The following is a 25,451-nucleotide window of genomic DNA, read 5'->3' as shown; positions in this document are numbered from 1 at the left end:
TAAATCCAAAATTGGTTTCTACCCAGAGTTAAATTTCCAACCCCGTTTCAGTGCCCAGCATAGGGACATCCAGAGGGTCCCACAAGTCTGTGTGTGCTGCCCAGGTTTGGGATGAGCAGGCTGGTGACCGTCCCTGTGTTTGCTCCACAGGATGAAGAAGCCAACCCTGCTGAGGAGGGAGATGAGCATATGTGGGAGGATGGAGACAATGGTCACCAAAAGCTAGGGAAGGCAGAAGTTGCCTTCCAAGGAGAGGGACGCATCTATCCTGTTGGAATTCAAGCTGTAAGACCAAAGGAAAAAAGGTTAGATTTGAATTTCTTACTCGGGTTCTAATGTGCCATTGAAGAGATTTCTAAAAAGCTCATTATCTGTGATGGGACCTTGGAAAGACAGGAATTGAAGCTTTCTAGAGTGGCCTGAACCTGCCTGCAAGTATCCACATGCAGCTGCCAATTTGTGTTTTTGAGTAGAGCTGTGATAAGTCCACGTGGAACTGTACTGGAACGGTGGAACTGGCCACTTTTCATGAGAAAAAAACCCTTATACCCCCAGTGTCTTGGGGTCAGTTAAGAGGTGTCTTTGAAGCTCCAAGGGCAGTGAGAGTCCTAGTTACTGGCAGCTTTGGCTTCAGAGAAATCCTGCAAAACAGGCAAATTTAGGAGGCGGCAGCCCACTGTCAGCCAGAGTGACTGGATGTGAATGGTGGATAGTTTCTGTGGGGAAAAAAAGCCTCATTCCTCCAGTGTGTCAGGGTCAGCTCAGAGGTGGTGTTTGGGGCTCGAAGGGCAGTCAGAGTCCTATTTGCTGGCAGCTTTGTTGTGGGAGAAATCCTGTGGCAGTCGTGAATTTAGGAGACAGCACCCCCACTGCTGGCCAGTGCAACTGGATGTGAATGGTGACCATTAGCCTTGGGAGAAAAACCTAATTTCCCCAGTGTCTCAGGGTCAACTCAGAGGTAGCATTTGAGGCTCCAAGGGCAGTCAGATTCCTAGCTGCTAGCAGCTTTTGTCTTGGAGAAATCCTGCAATGTTAGCAATTTTAGGAGGTGGCACCCCTCTGTTCCAAGATGCGACTGGACACGAATAGTTGCCATTTTCTATAAGGAAAAAAACTTCTTCCCCCAGTGTCCTGGGGTCAAGTAGGAGGTGGCATTTTGGCTCCAAGAGTAGTCAGACTACCAGTTGGAAGCAGCTTTTGTCTTGGCAAACTCATGCGATGCTGGCAATTTTAGGAGGCTGAACTCCATGATCAGCCAGCTGTGACAGGAGACAAAAAATGGTCATTTTCCATAGGGGAAAAAACTTGTTCCCCCAGTGGCCTGGGGTCAGGTCACAGGTGGTGTTTGGGTCTCCAAGTGCAGCTAGAGTCCTAGTTGCAGGCAAGATTAGTTTGGGAGAAATCCTGCGATGTTCGCAAATTTTTAGGTCGGCATCCCACTGTTGTCCAGGGCTAGTGGCCGCAAACGGAGGTCATTTTCCGTGGGAAAAAGAAGTCATTTCCCCAGGGTCTGGATATCAGCTCAGAGGTGACATTTGGGGCTGTAAGTGTATGCAGGGTACTAGTTTATGTCAGCTTTAGTTTTGCAGAAATCCTGCAAAGGTTGCAAATTTTTAGGTTAGCACCCCATGGTCGTCCAGTGCAAGTGGCCACAAACAGATGCTGTTTTCCATGGGAGAAAAAAAGTATTTTCCCCAGGGTCAGCTCAGAGGTGACTTGAGGCTGTAAGGGAATGCTTGGTCCTAGTTTCTGTCACCTTTAGTTTTGGAGAAATCCTGCAAAATCTGAAAATTTTTAGATTGGCACCCCACTGTCATCCAGTGCGAGCGGCCGCAAATGGAGGTCATTTTCCATGGGAGAAAGAAGTCATTTCCCCAGGGTCTGGGTATCAGCTCAGAGGTGGTGTTTGGGGCTGTAAGGGTGTCCAGGGTCCTAATTTCTGGTGTCTTTAGCTTTGGAGAACTCCAGTGTAGTTTTCAAATGTTTAGGTTGGCACCCCACTGTCGTCCAGCGCGAGTGGCTGCAAATGGAGGCCATTTTCCATGGGAAAAAGAAGGCATTTCCCCAGGGCCTGGGTATCAGCTCAGAGGTGGTGTTTGGGGCTGTAAAAGTCTAGGTTCCTAATTGCTGCCCTCTTTAGTTGTGGAGAAATCTAGAGAAGTTTGCCAATTTTTAGGTTGGCACACCTCTATCATCCGGTGTGAGTGGCCACTAACAGAGGTCGTTTTCCGTAGGAAAAAGAAGTTATTTCTCCAAGCTCTGGGTATCAGCCCAGAGGTGGCATTTGGGGCTGTAAGGGTCTGCAGTGTGCTAGTTGCTGGCACCTTTGGTTTTGGAGAAATCCTACCTGGTTTGCGAATATAGGAGGCTGCCTCCTATTGTCAGTTGATGCAATAGGATGTGAATAATGATCAGTTTCCTTAGGAAATAGATCTCATTCCTACTGCGTCCTGTGGTCAGCTCACAGATAGCATTTGGGGCTTCAAAGTCAGTGAGAGTTGTGGGAAATAGTAAAGGGAAAAAAGGTTTTTAGAAATGGGAAATGTAGGCTTTAGAAACAGAAAGAGTAGAGAAACTTAGAATTAGTTTTAGTTGTTTAATTTGAAAGTAGAAAAAGTTATAATAGTATAGTAAGCAAAGATATGAAACAATAGTTTGAGTTTTAGGCTTGCTCAAGATAGATTTTAAGATTGTAGAAAAATGTGTTTAGCAAGATAGTAGAAGGTTTTAAGCTTAATAATGGTGTATTGTTAATAGAAAGAAGATAAGTATTGTGTGAAGTAAGTCTATGAGTATTTTTAGTAATTGGTTAAAACAACTGTCTGTAAAATGTTTTTTGTTTAAAAAGTTTTTAACTTTAAAAAGTTTTTAACATTAGTAAAATGTTATTGGTTAAAAAGTTTTTAAGATGCTCTGTAACAAAGTAATCTTTGGCTATTGTTGGGTGTATGTGATCTTTATTTTTTTATTGTCTCAGCTATGTAATGAGGTTGATGTTGCAAATAAAGCTTAAGGAATGTACTCTAGCAATCTTGTTTTGTTTGTGAGGGGAAAAAACTATGCAAATGGTGCCCCTTCATAATCTTCAGTATAAAACCCTGTCACATCATCCTACTAAAAAACTCAAACAAATAATAAAAGATCGCAAGCTAGCTTCTCCTTATTTTGAAAATTTAGTGAAAAATATTTTTAATTCCTATAGCCTCATCCCAACAGATTATCATAATGTAACTTCTCTGATTTTACCTAATTCACAATACATTTTATAGGACTTAGAATAGAAAAGACTTCTAAACAAGTTATTTAAAAAATAAGTGACTAGTCCTTATATTCATTTTACTATTACTCAATTAACTAACAAAAATCCATGTGACCAAACAACTAACCTACCTAAACATGTACTTACAGATATTAAAAATACTACAGGAAAAATATTATTCACCATTGAACCAACCAATACTCATGTAAATGCTTACTCTACAATGATACAAAGTGAGTCAAAAACCTACAGTACTTTTTAAAATGAACTAACACAAGCTGTTATAAAACAGTATCCAAACAAACAAACTACATTCCTAAAATCCTTACTTTTACTAATACAAATGAAGAATACAAAAAAGTTATTCTAACTTTACCTAACCAACCTCCAACCATTCCTCAAATACTTTCAGCTTACAATAAACTTAACACCCCACAACACTTTACTAAAATATGAACGAATATTTTTAGAGAACAGATTACAGAATCTCAAGAAAAATAAAGAAAAAAGCCAGTAGAAAGAAGACAAGCAAGGATTGTGTGAAGCAGATGTACCTGTACTTTTAGTAACTGGCTAAAACAAGTGTTTGTAAACTTTAGCAATATGCTATTGGCTAAAAAGTTTTTAAGATGCATTATAACAAAGAAATGTTCAGCTGCTGCTGGCTGTGAATTTTGCCATCTTCCTATTGCCTAAACAATGTAATGAGATTGATACTGCAAATAAAGCTCACGAGAGCTGTGGGGGAGAGTGGCAGAGACTGGAGAGGAAATGCAGCATCAGAGCTTTCCAAGGAACACCTGGCAGATCAACCTCCAGGACCTGTGAAAAACATTTTTCAGCTGAGTTGTGAGTCCATCTATTCCTGTCTTCCACTCACAGACCTTTCAGTCATAGTCAGGAGCCGGTCTGGATGGAAGGACCCCTCTTTTTTAAGGGATAAACAGATAATGAAGACCTTTCCATGATTTTGAAGCAGTTTTAGATATGAGAGACTTCGATTAAAAAAAAATCCATTGATAATTTACCAAATATTACCTAATTCAAAGAGTTGATTTTGCAGATTTTTTTTGTTGTATCAAGCAGACCCTTCAGCAAGTGGTTTATTAAAATTTAGAGCAATTTTGAGCACGACTAAGTTGACAGCCAGAATAACAGCATCAGGCTCTGGTGTGGTGCTGTGCATGGAGGATGCTCTGTGCCTCTTTGCTGTGTACATGTGCAATGAGAAAAAGGCCTGCCTTTGCCTCTCACCTGCTGAGATCCTGCCTATCTGTCTTTGTCATAGGGTGGCACTGCACACTAAAATATGGAGGACACTCCCAAAAAATAGTCAGTTGTGGTTGCAGCAGGCCTTTGACATAACTTCTGATCATGTGGTGGATTTTTAGGCTGCCTAGAGTCTTTTTTATTTGTTTTCTTTTTGTAAAAATATTGCTGTTTGGTTTTTTATGGAAAGTTTTAACTACGTGAAGAGAGTTGCTTATATGTGATACTATCCCAAAGTACCAGGAAACAGAAAACAGTTAAAGAGAAGTTAAGGAGCAGAACAAAATGGTGAGGGAGACCATTGTAGTAACAGAAGTGTGATCAGTGCACACAGTGATTCTACAGTAGCAGAGAATAAAAAAAATAAAGAGGTGCTGTCACCACAACCTGAAATCCTAAAGATCCAACTTCACACTCAAGTTGTTCTCCCTGTGGAAAACGCTGAGAAGAGTGAATGTACTCCACATCCAGTTACTTACCTGTCTGCTGTAAACTGCTTGAGAATCATTCTTTTCAAATAATCCACTTGAAAAATCTGACTCACCTTTCATTTTGTGGTCTTAAATATCACCCAAAAAATGATCCGAAATCATCACTGCAGTGTGGTTTGAGATCCAAGTTTTACTACTTCCATGCAGATGGTATTTGCACAAAAAGTTGAGGAAAGTACTACATCCTTTCAAGCTGCTATGGCAGAGACTGTATCTGCGTTGTGTATTTTCCCCACTTTTCCTCAAATCATTCAATGATTTTCCTCTTTTTTTTTTTAAATATTATGTATGCAGTGTCACTATTGATAGCACTAGAAATAAAGAATCTTCATCTTACTTCCCAGGAAAGGTAGAAAACATCTGTTTATTGAATCATAAGAAAGGAAAGGTCCTTGAGAAATTTACCATTTGTTTACACAAATAATAGCTCTTACGCTGTTAAATTGCATTTTTTTTATAATGGAAACATTATGGAGAAACAATGAAGATCAAATGCAGCTTGCATGAAGTGACAGACTCCAGGGGTTTATTTTTCTTTCCTATCCAGTCCAACATCAAACATTCCTCTCATTTTACTTGCTAAAAATAGGGAAAGAAAAAATAATACATTAAATTAATAAAATGCACATAAACCTCAACAGGAATGGATATGGAAAATAATGTGTTTGGATATGTCGAAAAGGTCTCACTTCTGACAGGTAAGCCCTGTTTTTGAAGGGATGGGTTTTTGAATTCTGATTTGGAAGCCCCCCTAAACTAGCTTGATAAAACACCTGTCATGCTCTAAATAATATGGATTATTAAGAATATGGCTGCTAAAGAATATGGATTATTCTTAGCCTATTGTCACAATCATATTTTGTGAAAAATCCCATCGCCAAGATTTCTTTTCCAGGGAAGCTGAGAAGCCTCAGAGAAAAAGGAAAACAATATTATCTCATTTGCTTCTCCTGTATTTTGCTGCTTTGGAATGCGGTTTGGAGATTGTTTATCCAACAGGTCATTGTTTGATTGCTTTCATGTGAATTGTTTTGACTTAATGACCAATCATGGGCCAGCTGAGTCAGGCCTCTGGCAAGAGAGTCACAAGATTCATTAACACCTTTCTAGCCTTCTCTCTGCATCATTTCTCTATTCTTTAGAAAAAGATAACATAACATAACATAAAATAACATAATAAATCATTACAATGTATATTATTATATATTATAGTATATATGTTATATATTATATATGATATAATACTATAATACAATAGCATATATATTATATTATTATATGCTATATATTCTATTCTATAATTATATTCTATAATATAATATAATGAAATACGATACTATAATATTATATTATTATAATATATTAAAATAATATATCAGAATTATATCTATTTCATATATTATAAAATATACATTTTATATAATACATTAAAATAAAAATTATATATTTTATATATATATAAATTATATTATATAATAGTATATATCGATTACAATACATTAATATATATGATATCTATAATATATTATATAATATTGTATCATATCATATAATATCAGAACATATAATACAATAATATAATATAATATAATATAATATAATATAATATAATATAATATAATATAATATAATATAATATAATATAATATAATATAATATAATATAATATAATATATAATAGCTATACATACTTAGTATATAATACATAAAATATAATATATATTACATAACAAAGAATATAAAACATAATATATCATATATATAATGTATATTATATGATATATAGTATTTAATATATAATAAATATAATATAAAATGTATACTATTATATTTAAAATATATATTATACATAATTATATAATAGACTATAGATAGTATATATAATATAATATAATTATATTATATTACATTATATTATGTTATAATATTTATTATATGTACTATAATATATATTAGATGTAATATTACATTATATGTATTAAGTTATTATAAAATATATAATATGCAATATGATATAAAAATATAAATTATATATATTCATATTTATTATATATTATATTAGAGATAATATATTTTTCTCATAGCATATTATATTATATTATTATATTCTGTATTAGATATATATATTCTATATATGATATTATATGACATTATAATATAATATAATATATGTTATAAATAATAATATATAAAATATATTGTTATAATAAATATTATAATAATTGTAATATATAGAACTATCTATATATTAAAATGATAATGTAATATATTGTAATATATGAATATATTATATTATGTTATATATATAAAATAATATACATTATTTTAATTATATATATTAAATATGTTTATATATAATATATCTAATATAATATTATATCATAGCATAATATTACATATTATATATTATATTATGATATGCTACTCTTTTATATGCTATTATATGCTATTATGTGGTATGGTATTATAGTATTTTATGATATGATATTATATTATGATACATTATGTTATAATGAAATAATATATAATATATTTATCATAATTTTACGTATAATTTTATTATGTATATTTTATATAGTATTATAATTATATATAATATTATAGAATATATATTAATAATATGTTATAATATATATAATATATATGATAAGAAAGAATATCATAACATAATGAAATAATATAATATAGTAATATAATATCATAATATATTATATTAGATTATATAATATCATAATTTATTATATTATTCTATAAAGTAAATTATAATTATAGAGTATTATATATTTTATATATATTATTATAATCTTTATATATTATTATAATTATATACTTATAAGAAATTTAGCATATATATTTATTGTGATATATATTATTATATTATATATTATTACATATTATTATACATTATATTATATTATATTATATTATATTATATTATATTATATTATATTATATTATATTATATTATATTATATTATATTATATTATATTATATATTGTTAGATATAATTATGATAATATATATTATAATATATATAATCTATAATAAAAACTACGTTTTTTTATATTAATGTATATCTTACTATAATAGCATATGATAATGTATCATAATATACTATAATATATTACTATATAATTTCATAACATACATAATATAACATAAAATTATATAATACATAAAATATTTTGCTAATATAATATAATATAATATAATATAATATAATATAATATAATATAATATAATATAATATAATATAATATAATATAATATAATATAATATAATATAATATAATATAATATAATATAATATAATATAACATAACATAACATAACATAATAATATAATATAATATAATATAATATAATATAACATAACATAATATAATATAAATTTTATTATGTGTATTATATTACAAATAATATAATATCATAGCACGATATAGTATATATTATATTATTATATGCTATATTATGTATTTTATGCTATTATATTGTATTATCGTACATATAGTACAATATGATACCTTATCACATGCTATAATATTGTGATATAATATAATGCAATATAATATAGTTATATATTATAATTTTATATTTATTTTATATATTCCACATTATATTTATTTTAAAATATATTTTTATAGTACATAATATAATATATATATTATGATATATATGGTTAATTTTTTTCTAATATATTATAATTTAAACTATATAATGTTTTATTATTATATTTATAATAAATTATATATATTATAGTATATATAATATTTATAATTTTTATAATTATATATATTATTTTAATGTATATTATATTATCTCTTATAATATAATATATATTAACGTATATTTATATAGATTAATATATGTTATATTACATAATATATATTATAATATATACAAAATATAATATTATAATAAATATATATATTAATATATATTCTGATCCAAAAATTAAAATTATAATGTAATATATTGCAATATATTATTATATTATATTATTATGATATATAATAATATATATGATTATAATTATAGATATATTAGAAATATATTTTTATATAGTATATCTAATATAATGTAATATTATATCATAGCATAATATTCTATATTTTATTATATATTATGACATGCTATTATATTATATGCTATTATATTATATGATATTATATTATATGCTATTATATTATATTATATGATTTTATGATATGTAATTATATTATGATACAGTATGATATAATATTATATATAATAATTTTGCATATATTTTATTTATAATGTATTTTAAATACAATATTATAATTATCTATATTAAATAGAATATATATTATTATTATGTTAAAATATATTATATATAATATATGATACAATATCATATCATATAATAATATCATAACATAATATAATTTTATAATATATCATATATTATATAAATTTATATTGTATTATATTACTATATGCTTTATTATATATGATATTTTGATATATAATAAAATAATATAATATAATATATACTTTGTTATAGATTATTTTATACAATAATATATATTTTTATAAATATATATTAAAAGGAAATATAGTATATATAATAATATGTATAGTAATATATATTGTATTATTATATTATAATATTTTGTATATTATATTTGATATAATATTATATAGTATAATAATATCATAGCAAAATATTTTATGCATTATATTTTTAATGTTATGTATGTTATGCACTTCTATTGCATTATATTATAGTATATTATGATACATTATGATATGCATTATATTACGATATGCTATAATATATAATTTTATTATAGATGATAAATATTATAATATTACATATTATTATTATATTAAAATATCTAATAATACATAATGAAATATATATTTTATTATATATATATTATACTACATATAATAATATAGCTCAATATAGTATATATTATATCATTATATGCTATATTATCTATCATATGCTATTATATTGTATATAATATAGTATAGTATAATACAATACATTATCATATGCTTTATATTTTAATATAAATTATATAATATTTTAATTTTATATATAAAATAAAATATATATGGTATAGTACATATAATATATATAGTTTTTATAGTTATATATTATTTTAATATACATTTTATCTATTATAACCTTTTTATTAATATAATATAGCATAAAATACTATAAATTAATATAATATATATTAAGGTGGTATACATTAATGTACAATAATATAAATTATATTATATTATATTATATTATATTATATTATATTAATTATATTATATTATATTTATAACTAAAATAAATATTATTATATATAATAGTATATATTATAATCTATATATTAAAATTATAATGTAATATATTGTAATATATTAATATATTATATTTTTATGTTATAAATATAATAATATATATTAGATATATTTATATATAATATATCTAATATTATATTTTATCATATTATATCGTAGCATAATATTCTATATTATGTTATATATTATATTATGATATGCTATTATTTTACATACTATTATATGCTATTATGTTATATTATAGTATTTTATGATATGGTATTATACTATGATACATTATGATCTAATATAAGATATCGTAATAATATATCATAACTTTACATATATTTTATTTGCTATGTATATTATGAATAATATTATAATTATATTTAATTATATAGAATATGTGTTAATAATTTGCTATGATATATATTATATATAATATATGATATAATATCATAACATAACATAATAGAATAATAATATAATATAATGATATAAGATCATAATATATTATATTATATATTATATATTATATATAATATAATATATGATGTATTATATATTATATTATTATATGCTATGTTATATATGATATGATTATATGATATCTAATACAACATAATATGATATTATATAACATATATAATATAATATAATATAATATAATATAATATAATATAATATAATATAATATAATATAATATAATTTTATTATAGATAATTATAAATATTATATCTATTACTATAATTATATATTAATATGAAATTTATCAGGTAATGATATATATTAAAATATATTTAATATTATTATATTATATGTTATTATAATATATTATATATATTACCTTAGATATAATATTATATAATAATATCATAGCAAAATATTTTATGCATTATATTTTTTTGTGTTATTATGTCTGTTATGCTATTATATTTTAATTTTTATAGTATAGTATAATATGATACATTATCATTAGCTATTGTATTATGATCTAATATAATGCAATATAATAAACTTATTTATTATAATTTTATATTTATTTTATAGATTCTATATTAAATATATTGTAAAATATCTATATTATTATAGTGCATAATATATAATATATATATGATAATGTATGTAGTATAATCTTTTGTAATATAATATAATTTTTATTATATTTTAATATAATATATAAAATATATTAAAGATAATATAGTATATATTTTAGAATTTTTATATATATTCTTTTAATGCATATTATAATATCTATTTTAATCGTTATATTATTATAATATAAATAAATTAATAGAATATGAATTAATATAATATAAATTAATATATATTAATAAGTTATATTATATATTATAACATTTATAAAATATATTATTATAACAAATGTTATTATATATATTAATATATATTATGATCTCTATATTTAAATTATAATGTAATATATTGTATTATATTAATATAATATATTTTTATGTTATATATAATATAATATTATATTATAATTATATATTATATATATTTATATATATCAAATATAATATATATTATATCATAGCATAATAGTCCATATTATGTTATAGTATATATAATATTATATTTTGATATCCTATTATAATAAATGCTATTATATGCTATTATGTGCTAATATATTATATTATAGTATTTTATATGCTATTATATTATGATACATCATTATATAATATAATATATAATAATACATCATAATTTTACATAAATTTTATTTATCATATATGTTATATATAATGTTACAATTATATATAATAATATAGAATATATACTAATAATGTGTTATAGTATATATTATATACAATATATTATAAATTTTAATATCATAACATAATAATATAATAATAGAATATCCTAATATATTATATAATATATTATTATATTATATATTATATATGATATTATGTGATATATGTTATCTAATATAATATAATATATAATATAATTTAATTAGAGATTAATATATATTTTATATATAATTGTAATTATATATTAATATGAGATTTTGTATACAATTTTATGTATTGTAATATATATTATATTATTATATTATATTATTGTTATATAATATATATTATATTAGATAAAATATTATATAATATATTAATATCATAGCAAATTATTTATGTATTCTTTTTTATGTTATGTATGTTATGCTATTATATTGTATTATAGTATATTATGATACATTATGATATGCTATTATATTAAGATATACTAAAATATAATATAATATATATTTTTTATGATAGATGATATATATTTTAATAGATTTTATTTTATTATAAATTACAATATCTAATAATAGATAGTATAATATATTTTTTATTATATATACTATATTACATATAATATAATAATATAGCACAATATAGTATACATTATATTATTATTTGGTATATTATTTATTATATGCTATTATATTGTATTATAATATAGTATAGTATGATATGTTGTCGTATGCTATTTTATTATGATATAATATAATGCAAAATAATACAGTTATATATTATAATTTTATATTTTTTATTCTATATTATATATATCGAAAAATATTTTTATTATTATAGCACATAATATATAATATATATATTATAGTATATACTGTGTAATTTTTTCTAATATATTTTAATACAAATTATATTATATTTTACTATTATATATAAAATATATATATTATAGTATATAGAATATATATGTAATTTTTATAATTGTATATATTATTTTAATGTATATTAAAATTGATATGATATGATATGATATGATATGATATGATATGATATGATGTAATGTAATATTTCACAAGAAGCAAGCTTTGGGCAACAGGGATAAGAGTGCTTGAAGCTGCTGCAGCAACACATTCCTGTGAGTGCCTGTCAGGCTTGAGAAACCTCAGGAGAGCTGGGTTTGGATTCTGGCTGCATTATCACCTACAAGTCCCTAACAGCTTTTGGAGCCACAGGAGCTCCTGGAGTGGTGGTACCCACCTGCAGGGCCCTGCCCCTGGTCTCGATGGGCAGTGTCACTGCAGAGATGGCACAGATGATGCACACAGAGGAGAAGAGACACAGGGCTCCCAAAAAAGAAGCACTCATAAGAACCTGCAGGTCAAAGAACATCAAACAGCAGCTTGTTGGTGTGGGGGGCTGGCACTTAATTAGCAATTAAGAGTGGACAAAGGGTCACAAGTGCCTGAGAGACTGCACAATAGAAAAAACAGTATCTTGTGAACCTTAAGAGTTTTCAGAAAGTATCAAATATTAGTGAACTTTACTCTGTGATGAAGTTACTCAAAGCTGCATCTGGCAAGGACCACCCAAGTACTCTGTATATGGTGTTGGGAGGGAACTGATTACATCATCCCTTTTTTTTGGATGAATTTCAGGGACATCTCTGTATTTGATGGCATCTGTGAGAGCAGTTGGCATGTCAGTAGTAGTGTTCAGCACAATGTTTACCAACATTATCAAGCATGCTCTTACTTGTGATATAAATGGAGCCACCATTGCTCCCACACGACACAATGCCCCACTTGTCCCCATCCCCAGTGCTCGCATTGTGGTGGGATAAACCTAAAACAGGCCAGAAATAAATTGGATTAGTGCAACAGCAATCTGCACTATCTCTACTTTTCTTTTTCTTTTTAAAATTTTTTATCAGAGAGACCCATTGTGTTATCAAGGGCTGCCAGTGGGATAAGATATGAAAAGGAATAAAAGCTCCTTTGGGCCTCATTTGAGCCATTACAAATCTCTTGTTTTTTGTCCCAAGTAAAGTTTTAGGGCAAGTCAAAGTCGGATGTGATTCCCGTTTGTTTAGCATTTGTTTAGCACCACTACCCCCACTTTATTTCCTGGCTCTATGATCAAAATCACAGAGGTTAGTTTGGATGCTATAGGAAAAATTTTGTTTTTACTGCTGGGCCCCCCTGTATCTGGGAAGCAGGAAGAAAAGATTGTCTGCAGCATTCAAGTCTGCCTATTCATTTTTATCAACAGCACCTTTGTTTAGAAGGAAGAAAAAGAGCAACAGATCCCAGTAAGAAATAGTCAGGCTTAAAAAAATATGCTCTGTGCTGTTTATCTTTCACACCTCCCCAACACCTGTGCCAATGAAACACTTAAATGTGAATTTTACTGAACTTTTAGTCCTCTTAATATCCACAGATTTTAGCAAGTATACTCATATAAGCCTTTTTTAATACTTTACTGGGCCAAGCAAATTGACTAAGTTTTAAAGAATAGTCCAGGCACTTGGCTCAAAAGATTTTGATCATTGATTAAATTGTGAGTAGAATTGATTTATGGTGTGGCTGTTACAGCAATGGTCTTTACATCAACAGTAACTTATTCAAAACTACTAAAATTGTGGTATTAAAGCCAGGTGCAAGTTTAAATATTACAGTGCACTATTAAAAGTGCAAGGGAGCTACTTCTGTTTGCTTTGGATCACTTTAGTCAATTAACAAGGAAATCCATTTAACACCATACAATCTTTTTTTAAAAAAAAAGAACAACAAAAAAAACCCCAACAATTTAACCTTAACTCACAGAACTCATGGCTCCAAAGTTGTGTGAAAGAAAAGTTCTTTAAAGGATTAAAACCTTTTGCAGACAGAACATAGCAATTTCCATTAAGTGAAAAGAATCATATACCCATATACTACCTCATACAGCCCCTTAAGTGCTGGAAAATGTTCCTTTTAGTGGTAGTCTGTTTTCTCACTGGGGGAAAGATTGTGGGTTTTGGAAGACAGTGGTACCTACCCAACATCCTCAAAAATAATGTTTTATAGGAGCAGAGTGACAGCTGGCTTAGTAGGGCACGCCTCTTCCATCTACTCCTGTCATCTCCAAGCTGGTTTTCCGATTCCTTATTGTACACAAATGGTATTTGAAGCCTCCAAGCAGCTCAACATACCTCAAGGAGAACCCACCTCTGCTGTGTAAATGTAGATGGTGTTGAAGTTGGCCGAAACCAAGGCACGCAGCATGAAGAGAAAGCCAACCATGCCTGCCCTGGAGAGAAACCATGTGGAGCAGAATTAATGCCACCAAGAAGCATCAGCAGAGATGCCAGAAAGAAAGAAATAGAGGAAAAAGAGAATGAAAAATGTAACTTCTTTCCAGTGCATGTTGTTTACACATTTTTTAATTTTTTGGACTGTGCCAGAAAGCAGCTTGTTGGATGCTTAGGGGAAGCCATGTGGGCTCAGTGGTACAAGCGAGCCCCTCTGCACACCACTGCACCACAAAATCTGCTGCCACAGCTTTCCCAGGAAAAGGAGAGCCGGTCAGAGGCTTTTCTTACACCTATAAGAATTACTGGCCTGACAGACTGGTGACCTGAGAATACCAGAGGTCCTGCCCTCAGCACTGCATACCCTCAAACAAGACCCATAGAGTACCTTGAGGTGCAGATATTAAGGAGAAGAAAGAATAGAGCTGTACATCCCATGGTGATACACAGGCTTAGACGTCTTCCGAGGAGATTGATGCTGAGAATGTTCACTGGATTCACTGGAAATAAAAAGGAAAACCATAAAACATTTGATGATCTAACTGCAATGATTGTCTGCCTTGACAGACCTTACACAGTGTGACTCAAAGATACCAGTCTGCATGCCCAGTGCCTACCAAACATCCTGTAAAATGCACATACCCTATCATTCCCTTCCTGCACCCAAAGTTTGTGATTTACCCCCATGCCCCTTGTGCTTCACCCGTCCCCTCAGATGGTGAAGCCTGTGCTTCTCTGAAATCGGCTGTGCTGAGCCAGGACACCAATGTCTGTGCTGAGCCATGCAAGGAAGGCACGGCCGGGTGAGCAGCACAGGCCTGGGTGGTTTTGCTCCCTCTGCTGTTCCAGATTGCAAGGCAAGACATATTCTTTTACCATCTGTATGGCAGCTGTCTTTTGTCAGTGGGCAGTTTGCCTTATCTCTCTCTCTGAGTGACCACAATCACTCCTCCCTCAGGAGGGGACATCTGCTGATAACAGGCCATTGAATGTCACTGCACAACTGATAAGAACTACAGCATCCCATGGTGAGATGCTCCACCCAGAGGGAGGAGCCAAGCATTCCTACCCAGATATAGTCCGGAGGTTCTGAAACACCGGCACGGCTTCTCTTGGATTTCCCGGAGGAACAGCTGTCTATTCTTCCACTGGAACTTCAGAGGAAGACTACACCCTTTTCTATAGGACCCCCTGCTCCAACAGAACCACGCTTGACACTCCAGGAGGGCTGCAGCCACATTTCCAATGGGACTGCTACCAACACCCTGACCCACAGGGTGTCAGGTTGTGTTCTGATTCTGTCAGTGTTGTTCTAGTGTACTGCATTCTTTATTTTATCCTTTTATTTTTTATTTTCTTCCCTAATAAAGAACTGTTATTCCTGCTCCCATATTTTTTGCCTGAGAGCCCCTTAATTTGAAATTTATAACAAATCGGAGGGGTGGGGAGGGTTTATATTGTCCATTTCAGGGGAGGCTCCTGCCTTCCTTAGCAGATTCCTGTCTTTCCAAACCAAGACACTCTGCCCACAACCCAGCCTGAGGTGTGTCCCACTGAGTGCCCTGCTCAACCAGGAGCCACAGGCTCGTGGTCTTGTATATCCCAGAAGCTGCCAGCAGTGCCCATTTCATGTCAGGCCCTGTGACCAAGTGCAGGCACAGCTCAAAGCTTTGCAGCAAGCACTGTGAGGTGGGAATGGGGGAAGGGGTTACGTGCGATCTCCCCGGCTGTGCTGATGATCATGCTCTGGTAGGCAGCAGGCCCAAACAAGCGGCAGTGGCAGGGGCTGTGGCTCTCCTCAGAGTCATCGCTGGAGTCCTGCAGCGCTGGGGCTGCAGAGCCACACACAAGGTCCCGCTCCAGCAACTCAGCACTGGCCAAGATGACGCCGTAATAAGCGAAAGCTATGCCAAGCCTGTGAGGAAAAATGCTGCAGTGAGGTGCAGCTGTGGTGGGGAAGGTGAGGAAACTCAAATGCAGCAAGTTTGGGGTGTCCTGGAATCTCTGCTGTCACTGTCATATTTTATGAAAAATCCCTTCACCAGGATTTTTCTCCTGAGAAGCCTCAGAAAAGAAATGTAAACAATAATTATCTGATTGCTTGGAATGTGGTTTAGGAAGTTGCTTACCAACAGGTGCATCTTTGATTGGTTCCATGTGAATTGTTTTTACTTAATGACCAATCACAGCCAGCTGTGTCAGACTCTCTGAGTTTTTCTTATTCATTCTTGTCTAGCCTTCTGATGTCTCCTTTCTCTTTCTTTAGTATAGTTTTAGTATATAATATTCATAAAATAATATAATAGATAATATAATATATAATATAATAGATAACATATAATATAATATAATGTAATATATAATGTAATGTAATATATAATACAATATAAAATATATTATATATTATACAACATATAATGTAATATGTACTAATATGTACTAATATAATATAATATAATATAATATAATATAATATAATATAATATAATATAATATAATATAATATAATATAATATAATATAATATAATATAATATAATATAATATAATATAATATAATAATCAGCCTTCTAAGAACTTGGAGTCAATTCTCATCTCTCACCTCATCCTGGGGACCCTCACAACAGCACCACAACAACTGGTGACCACACTCTGCTGCTGCTTGCACCAGCCCTGCATGATGGAACCCCTTAGCCTGAGCAGAGAGGTGGCTCAGGCATCCAGCAGGCCACTGGTCACCTGTCCCATGGCACTCTCCTCCTGGGGAGGCACTGCTCTTTCTCAGTAAACCTCACCCCAGCTCATAGCTCAGCTTTGTATTGGGTTTGCATGGCCAGGTTTTGGTAGTGGGTTGGGATTACAGGGGTGGCTTCTCTGGGAAGCTTCTGGAAGCTTCAGTCCTCCATGACTGACAGAGCCCATGCCAGCTGACTCCAGCTGCTGACCAAGGCTGTGCCCATCATCAATACTGGCAGTGCCTGGGGGATAACATTTGTTAGAACTGGAAAAAACTGTGCAAGAGCAACAAGCAGCCAGAGAAAGAAGTGAGAACATGTGTGAGAAACATCTCTGGATGAGAAACACCCAAGTCAGTAAAGAGTGAAAGGCAGGAACAGGTGCTCCAGGTGCCAGAACAGAGATTCCCACACTTCCCATGGTGAGGCAGCTGTGCCCTGCAGCCCATGGAAGTCCACAGTGGAGCAGAGATCCACCTGCAGCCTTTGGAGGTTCTCATGCCAAAACAGGTGGGTGCCTGAAGGAGGCTGTGACGCCATGGGAAGCCCGTGCTGGAGCAGGCTCCTGACAGGACCTGTGGGTCTGTGCAGAGAGCAGCCCATGCTGGAGCAGGTTTGCTGGCAGGACTTGTGACATCCTGGGGGACCCAGGTGAGGGCATCTTTGCTTTGTCATTATCAAGTAATTCAGAGTACACCTGATCATAAGCAGGCTGAAAAGTAATTTTCACTTTTTGATCCCCCCTGGCAGTTTCAGAAATGAGCAGCAGAATTTGGGCCACGAGGGAAGGCAGGGAATGCTGGGAGGAATGGAAATGCAGACCTGAGAACATATCAGGAACTCCTGGGACAACTAGGAGACAAAGAAAGATAAAAAAAATCAAAAATATATTTCCTAACATTCATAGAAGTCAAGGGGAAAAAAAACCATAAAAAATTCAAGGCCTGACTTCACAACATTTTGGGTCGATGGGTTTCCAGAAAATTATTATTTATACATTTCCATTCTTCCATTCCAGAGAGCAAAGCCAATGAAACATGTATTACCAACCAAGAGAATGAGCTGAAAAGCCAATGAAACATGTATTACCAACCAAGAGAATGAGCTGAAAAAAAAAAATTACCATATGATCCATATCTGCAAAGTGGTTCTGAGGTATTTGGGGTGGATGAGGTCCTTGAATCTTCCCCTTCTTTCCTGAAAATCATACAATAGAAATAGAAGTTTCTATAAAGACATCTGTGAGAGCAGTTGGTATGCCAGGCCCTCCTGTGCTCCCCCCCTGTCCCCAGGCTGCTTGTGGCACAGAGTCACAGATGGTGCAACACAGCACCCATCAAACCTCCAGAGAGCAAAGCCCTGCTTCCCAAAACAAACCCACAGGAAGCTGCACTGCAAAGGGTGGAGGAGGGGAGAAGAGAACCTCTTGAGCTCTCCTGGCCCCAAAGGATGCCCAGATCTGAGCGGTCTGGTCCCACTGTGATTGTGATGGTGCCAGAGGGGGCCCTGGTTGCTGTGGGGGGAGCAGCATTGCTGGGACTTTTGTTAGCTCCCGCTGCCCTGGGTGCTGGTCTGCCTGTGAAGCAAGCTTTTGGACACATACATCTTCCTGGGGAGCCTGAAGTGCCAGTGAGCAGAGACTGGCAGGCACTGGGGGCCCTGCCTGGCCTGCTGCCCTCCAGGGTCCCACCACCGAGGGGAGACAAGTTCGCAGGGATGGTGTGGGCTGACTTTATTTTTATTTTCCTCATTATTGCTTAAACCTGAGAGAGGGCAAAACTAATAAAAGCCCTTCCCACATCCAATGTGGGTCCATTACGTAAATTCAATTAAATTACAGGGAAGCTTTAATCCTAACTAATTCCAATACAATAGCAGCATCTTGCATGAATTGCTAAGGACAATACTCAGTGCCTGTGGCGTTGAATATGCAGGAAAAAAAAAGATCCAGGAAAGGGATTTAAAAGAGCTGAATAATTTTGAGGCCCTGAACAATAGATTTGTCTTATCTTCCTATCTTGGGGGTCAAAGGAGCCACTCAAGTCCTCAGTCAGCAGGGCCCAGACTGGATGAGAGGGGGAGAAGTCTGGGGGGAGACTGCCCCCCCTGCAGCACCCACACATGTTTGGGCATTTCAGCCCAGCAGCTGCTCAGCTGCTTACAGGTACTGTGGTGCTGTCAGTGAAAAAGTCTCTCCTCCTTGGACCCTCTTCTGCTGGTCAGTGGCTCCACTCTCAGGATCTGTGGTCCTGGGACACAGTGGACAAGCCAGGCCAGGGGCTTGGAGAAGCCTCTGGGAGCACTGGGTTGACCTCATGACAGGATCCTTGCAGCCTGCCCAGTCACAACACTGAGAGATACCCCAAGGGACAGTGCCCAGATCTCATGGCAGAGGGAACACCCCTGCAGGATGGGTGGGCAATAAGGAACAGCATGCTTTGCCAGTAGGGAAAGGAAGCAACTATTTTCTTAGCCCAATATTTTTCTGAGCAAACACAAACCGAGAAAGAAAAAAAGAGCAGAAAATTCCATTCCATTTTGATAGGCCAAGGTTACTGTTTCTCCAAAAGAAAACTGACATCTTGATCATTACTTTCAGCAGTTGTTTGGAAAAGAATCAGGCAAGGAGGACAAGAGAGGCAGAGCAAGATGTAGTTGGCAGTTCCACTCCCTCCCTGAAGCCCAGATGCTGGCAGCCCTCCTGGGATGGATGGGCTGGAGAGCCTGGACTCACCTGGGCAGGCTCCCTCAGCTCCCCCTCTGGCACAGCTGCCCCGTTGATCCTGGCTATCCTCTGCAGCGTGGCCAGCGCAGCCCCCGTGTTCCCCGTGGACACGTTGTACCGTGCCGACTCTGGGATGAACTGCAAGCAGAGCAGGAAGCCTTGCTGCACCTCTCCTGTCCTACTCACAGCATGCCCAGGAGCCTGCTCAGGTTGGCACAGGGCACTCCATGAGCTGGAGCAGCCTTCTGTCTGTCCTTCCCTGCCCAGCCATGCCCTGGGGTACTCTGTGTGCCCCAGCCCACCGATTCCCATGCTGGGGGGCTCACCCTGCCAAACAAACCCATTTGTTGGTCTAGCTCCCAGTTTCCCAGGGGTCTGCCACTTGATCTGGGTCAAGCACTTGTGAAAGGTGAAAGGCAAGGACACAGGTTTAACAAAAACAATACTGAATTAATTGACATTCTAAAATGAGATGAGGCACATATTACTTGCTGAAGCAAAAGTCTTGGAAGGCACAACAAGGCCATTTTAATAAGAAAGAAGAAGTGGTTGAAATGCAACTCGTCACTAGTATTTGGTGCTCTTTCCAAAATAAAATAGTTTTTTAATTAAATGACTCTATGACATGATAAACAATTACATCTATTTCACTCAAATGTAAATTAAAGGCCTCTTTTTTAAAGGTATGTATACTAACTCTGTCTTTTCTTTTCCCCTGGATTACAAACTTCAGCTATCCAAATTTTCTGGCAAAAATAATCAGGGAAACTAAACACCCAGGTTATACAGGTGTACAATCTCAGCAACCTTACATTTGCCTGCCCAGGTAGCACCCCAGATGGAATTGTGCATTCACCCAGCTGCACGAAGAGCTTTTACATCTCTAGAGCCTCCATCAGCCACAGCTCAGCACTGCAGTGCCCATGAGCACTGTAAGCAGGGATTTTCCACACCACCCTCCACAAACCAGATGGTTCTCATGTCCAAGGCTGGTTTTTCTGAAGCAGGAGGAAACCTGGGGAAACTGTGGTTTACCCTGGCACTCTGTGAACACTTCACTGAGGCTACTTTCCTCAGCCCTAGAAAATGTTAATGAAGAGAGTGTGCTGTGCCCAGCATTAGACTGAAGGTATTATTTGTCATTTTTTTCATAATATCTAGCCTGTCTTCCTCTTGGTACCTGGCCTGTCACCACAATCCCTGGGTGCTGCTGGCAGCCTGGACACTGGAACCTGGGCTGCTGGAGGGCTACAGCAGACCAGTAAAGCCAGGCCATCACCAGCAAGGTGGCATCTCGCAGAGGCTGGACTGCAGCCCCGCCAGGACTTCAGGACCTTACCAAGCTGCTGAGTGAGAGGACTGAAGAGGAGAAAGGAGAACACAAGAAGAGCCCTAAGAAAAAGGGGAGGAAGGGCAATGGTGCCTGGGGAGATATCAGGGCAGTGGCAGTACAGCAGGGAGTGGAGAGTGGAGATCTTCCTACCTTGAACACCAGGATGAGAAGGATGCCAGGGATGGAGGCAATTCTGATCAACCACCGCCAGCCGATGGTTGGGTTCACCACTGATGCCAGGCCAATGATCAACAAGGATCCTGCCAACCAAAACACCTTTCCAAGGGAAAGCAAGGGGTTAGAACATGAACACGTGGCAATGATTTGTTTATTTTCTTCCCTCCTGGTCTGGTTCTGTGCATAGATGTGGAACTGTGCTAGGAAATGCTGAGGTTCAACTGAGCCATCCTGTGGCTGTCTGAGAAGCTGGGCTTGGGTGGGAGGAAAATTTGAAAGATAAAAGTTTGGGGAAGGACAGTGAAGGTAGCCTTAATCAGCTCCAGGTAAAAACCAATAATTTGCTATGGATACAATTGTACTTAAAGCCACTGCTTTTGTCCTTTCAGTCACTTCTCTGCTAATGCTCATGCTCACAAATTTTTCTGTTGTCTAGGTCTCTGCAGGGAAGCAGGAGATTTACAAGCTCAGAAGGCAAAACCAGGCCAGATTTCCACTGCTGAAAGTTGGTGGCTCTCCAGTAGACTCAATGCCCAGCTATACCAACAGTGAATCTGGCCTCTGGTCTGCAAGTACATTCCTTTCTGAAGTTCACTTGTTGCCATTAGGAGACACATCCCTTTCCAGGGAACCACCCAAGGGAGCTCAGCCACAAATCACAAAAGCTGCAGCAAGTTAATTAATATCCTGTGGACAGAAGTAACAAATTTCTGGGGAGAAATACAAGATTGTTCTTCCATAAATCTTTGTGTTTCTGATGACACTTTGGTAATGATATCTTGGGATCAGGTTGCAGTGAAAAGTAAATTATCCCTGACACGTACAGTTTGGTTGAGCAGTGGGATGAATTTGTGCACTCAAAGGTGTCACCACTGATCATCTGCACATGCAGCAACTGCCCACTGCAGAAGTCTGCAGTAAGCAATGACCCAGCAAGTGGGCACAACGCTCCCAGCATGCGTCAGGCCAAATTTGGGGCTATCTGTGCTAACCCTCCTGTGCAAAGCCCCCGGCAGAACCTGAGCAGGGAGAGGAGCAGATTAGGACTTCACCTGGGAGTCACTACATAAACCACTTGTTATCTCTGGGGGTCCAAAAAGGAGGGAGCAGGGATACACCTCAGCTTGGAGTGGGCTGGGAATGCTGCCAGCTCTGGTGCCTGCCAGTCCATCAGCACTGGTCCCATCAGACCAGGTAGTCCCACTGTCAATAGGACAACCGAGACAATCTGGGTGTCAGCCATCACTCAAAGTCCCTATGAAATGTTTGGAGCATCAAATCATCTGAGAAGATATTGCCTCTCTCCTGTGTATGTCTTTAATAGCACAGATGCCACACTCTGAGGTGCAGGAGGCAGTGTACACTCACTCAGACCCAGACAAGTGGGATTAGTCTGGGAGAAGTGCTGATGTGCTGGAGACGTGGCTTCCAAACTGTGGTGGGACAAATCTCCTGGGACTTGGAGACAGAAGGAATGTGCTCGCTTTTACCTGAGATAAGGGCAACATGTATCCCCGATATTTGGTGGGCAAAAATTCCGTTTTTATGATAAGTCTAGCAAAAGAGAAAAAAAAAAAAAAGCAGAAATAAGGTTGCAATGAGAATTTCCATACAGATCAAGTAACAGTTCAGCTCAACTCACAGAATGAATACCATCCCTCTTCCACCTTGAACATCCAGAGACAAGGAATCCCTGTTCAATATTCCTCCCACTCCAGCACCAAATTACATGCAAGGGAAACACAAGGCACAATTCCTTTCCAGCCCATGGCTGTGGGATACAAGCTGGTAAACACTGCAGTCCATACATCAGGAAATCTATGGGAAGGTCCTGTGGGGTGACTGAGGTGTCAGCACAGGCATAGATATGTTCATAGAAATGAACATTTTAGTAAAGGGTTTTTTCCATGAAGTAAGGAAAACTCTGTTCCACTTTTTAAATGGCTGGCATGCCCTTGGGGCATGGGGCTTGTGGCACAGGCATCTCTCAAGGTCCCCAGTGTGAATTGTGTTTCCTTAGCTGGACAGGGAGAGAGAGGTGGAAAAAGGCCCTCAGTGGGTCCTTCTGTCTCAGCCAGTGAAGTGTTTTATAAAATGTTCAATTTCCCTCCACCCTCATGAGGCTCATGAGCAGCCTCCATGAGCTGCCAGGGAATGGGGGCCCTCCTGTGAGGGAGGCTGTGCCAGCAGCTCAGCAGATGCATGACTCAGGTGTGGGTGCCTTTTCCCAACAGCACCTCTCTCCCCTATGTCCTTTCCTTCACCAAAGGCCTTTTGGGTCAATGTGACCAGTTTGAGGCTTTCCTTTGTGGGCAAAAACCAGGAACCATGGATGGTGCTGAAATGTTTGATTTGTTTCCATAATAGAGTCAACAAAAAAACCCCTATTTTTCCAGGCCCCTAGTGAAGTGGTTGTTAATATTGTGAATTTTTCTTCCTCAAATCCTCCTTTCTGCCCCAACAAGACAAAAACTTAATTTCATTGGGAAAGTTCCACAAAATTCAAAAATAATTTTCTACTTAAGCAGAATTGTGACTTTTTTTTTTTTTTTAAGGAGGAAGCATCTGTTACCTGTCTAATTGTTTTTATATGTGCTTAATAACCCCTCTGTCACCAGTTTAATGCAAACCAGCTGCCCCCTCTACTCCAGGCCTCAGGAGCCTTCGGGAACTGCAAATTAGGTCAGCTGACTGGGATTTAGGGCAATTAGAGAATGGCTTTTTGTTTGAAGGTGATGTGGGAATTTGGTCCCCTTTCCCCTTGCAGCCCCTCCGTTACCTTCTCTGGAAGGCGGCTGGCACAGCCTTACCCTTGCGCGTGGCCCGAAACGCCGCCTCCCACCATGGCCCGCAGGAACACAAACCAGGTGTAGGACGGGGCAAACGAGGTCAGCAGGGAGAAATAGGCTGCCCAGAGGAAGGAGAGCAGCAGGATCTGCAAAAGGGCAGGAATTGGGGTCATTAAGGCACAGGCTCAGCCAGGTGCATGGCTCCTGTGGAGCGCAGGAAAAGGATGCGCGGCCCCCAGGAGTCACTCACCTTCCAGCGGCCGTACCGGTCGGCCAGGAGCCCGAGCACTATGCTGAACACCATGTAGCCAAAAAACACCAT

General features: G+C 34.8%; 1 protein-coding gene across 1 annotated transcript; it reads right to left on the bottom strand.

Annotated features, from left to right (window-relative positions):
- Positions 1-5,543: 5,543 nt before the first annotated feature.
- Positions 5,544-25,451, bottom strand: SVOPL (SVOP like). The gene is made up of 12 exons (XM_066550543.1): positions 25,380-25,451; positions 25,151-25,275; positions 23,831-23,894; positions 22,314-22,439; positions 20,840-20,968; positions 19,229-19,302; positions 17,084-17,286; positions 15,760-15,871; positions 15,289-15,370; positions 13,835-13,924; positions 13,340-13,453; positions 5,544-5,598 (listed from the first exon to the last, which is right to left on the bottom strand). Exons 1-12 carry the CDS (start codon positions 25,449-25,451, stop codon positions 5,587-5,589), a joined length of 1,203 nt encoding a protein of 400 aa, XP_066406640.1. The 3' UTR covers positions 5,544-5,586.

Source organism: Molothrus aeneus, chromosome 5 (assembly GCF_037042795.1).
Source record: "Molothrus aeneus isolate 106 chromosome 5, BPBGC_Maene_1.0, whole genome shotgun sequence".
Classification (NCBI taxonomy): Eukaryota; Metazoa; Chordata; class Aves; order Passeriformes; family Icteridae; genus Molothrus; species Molothrus aeneus.
This window is presented reverse-complemented; position numbering and strand designations above follow the sequence as displayed.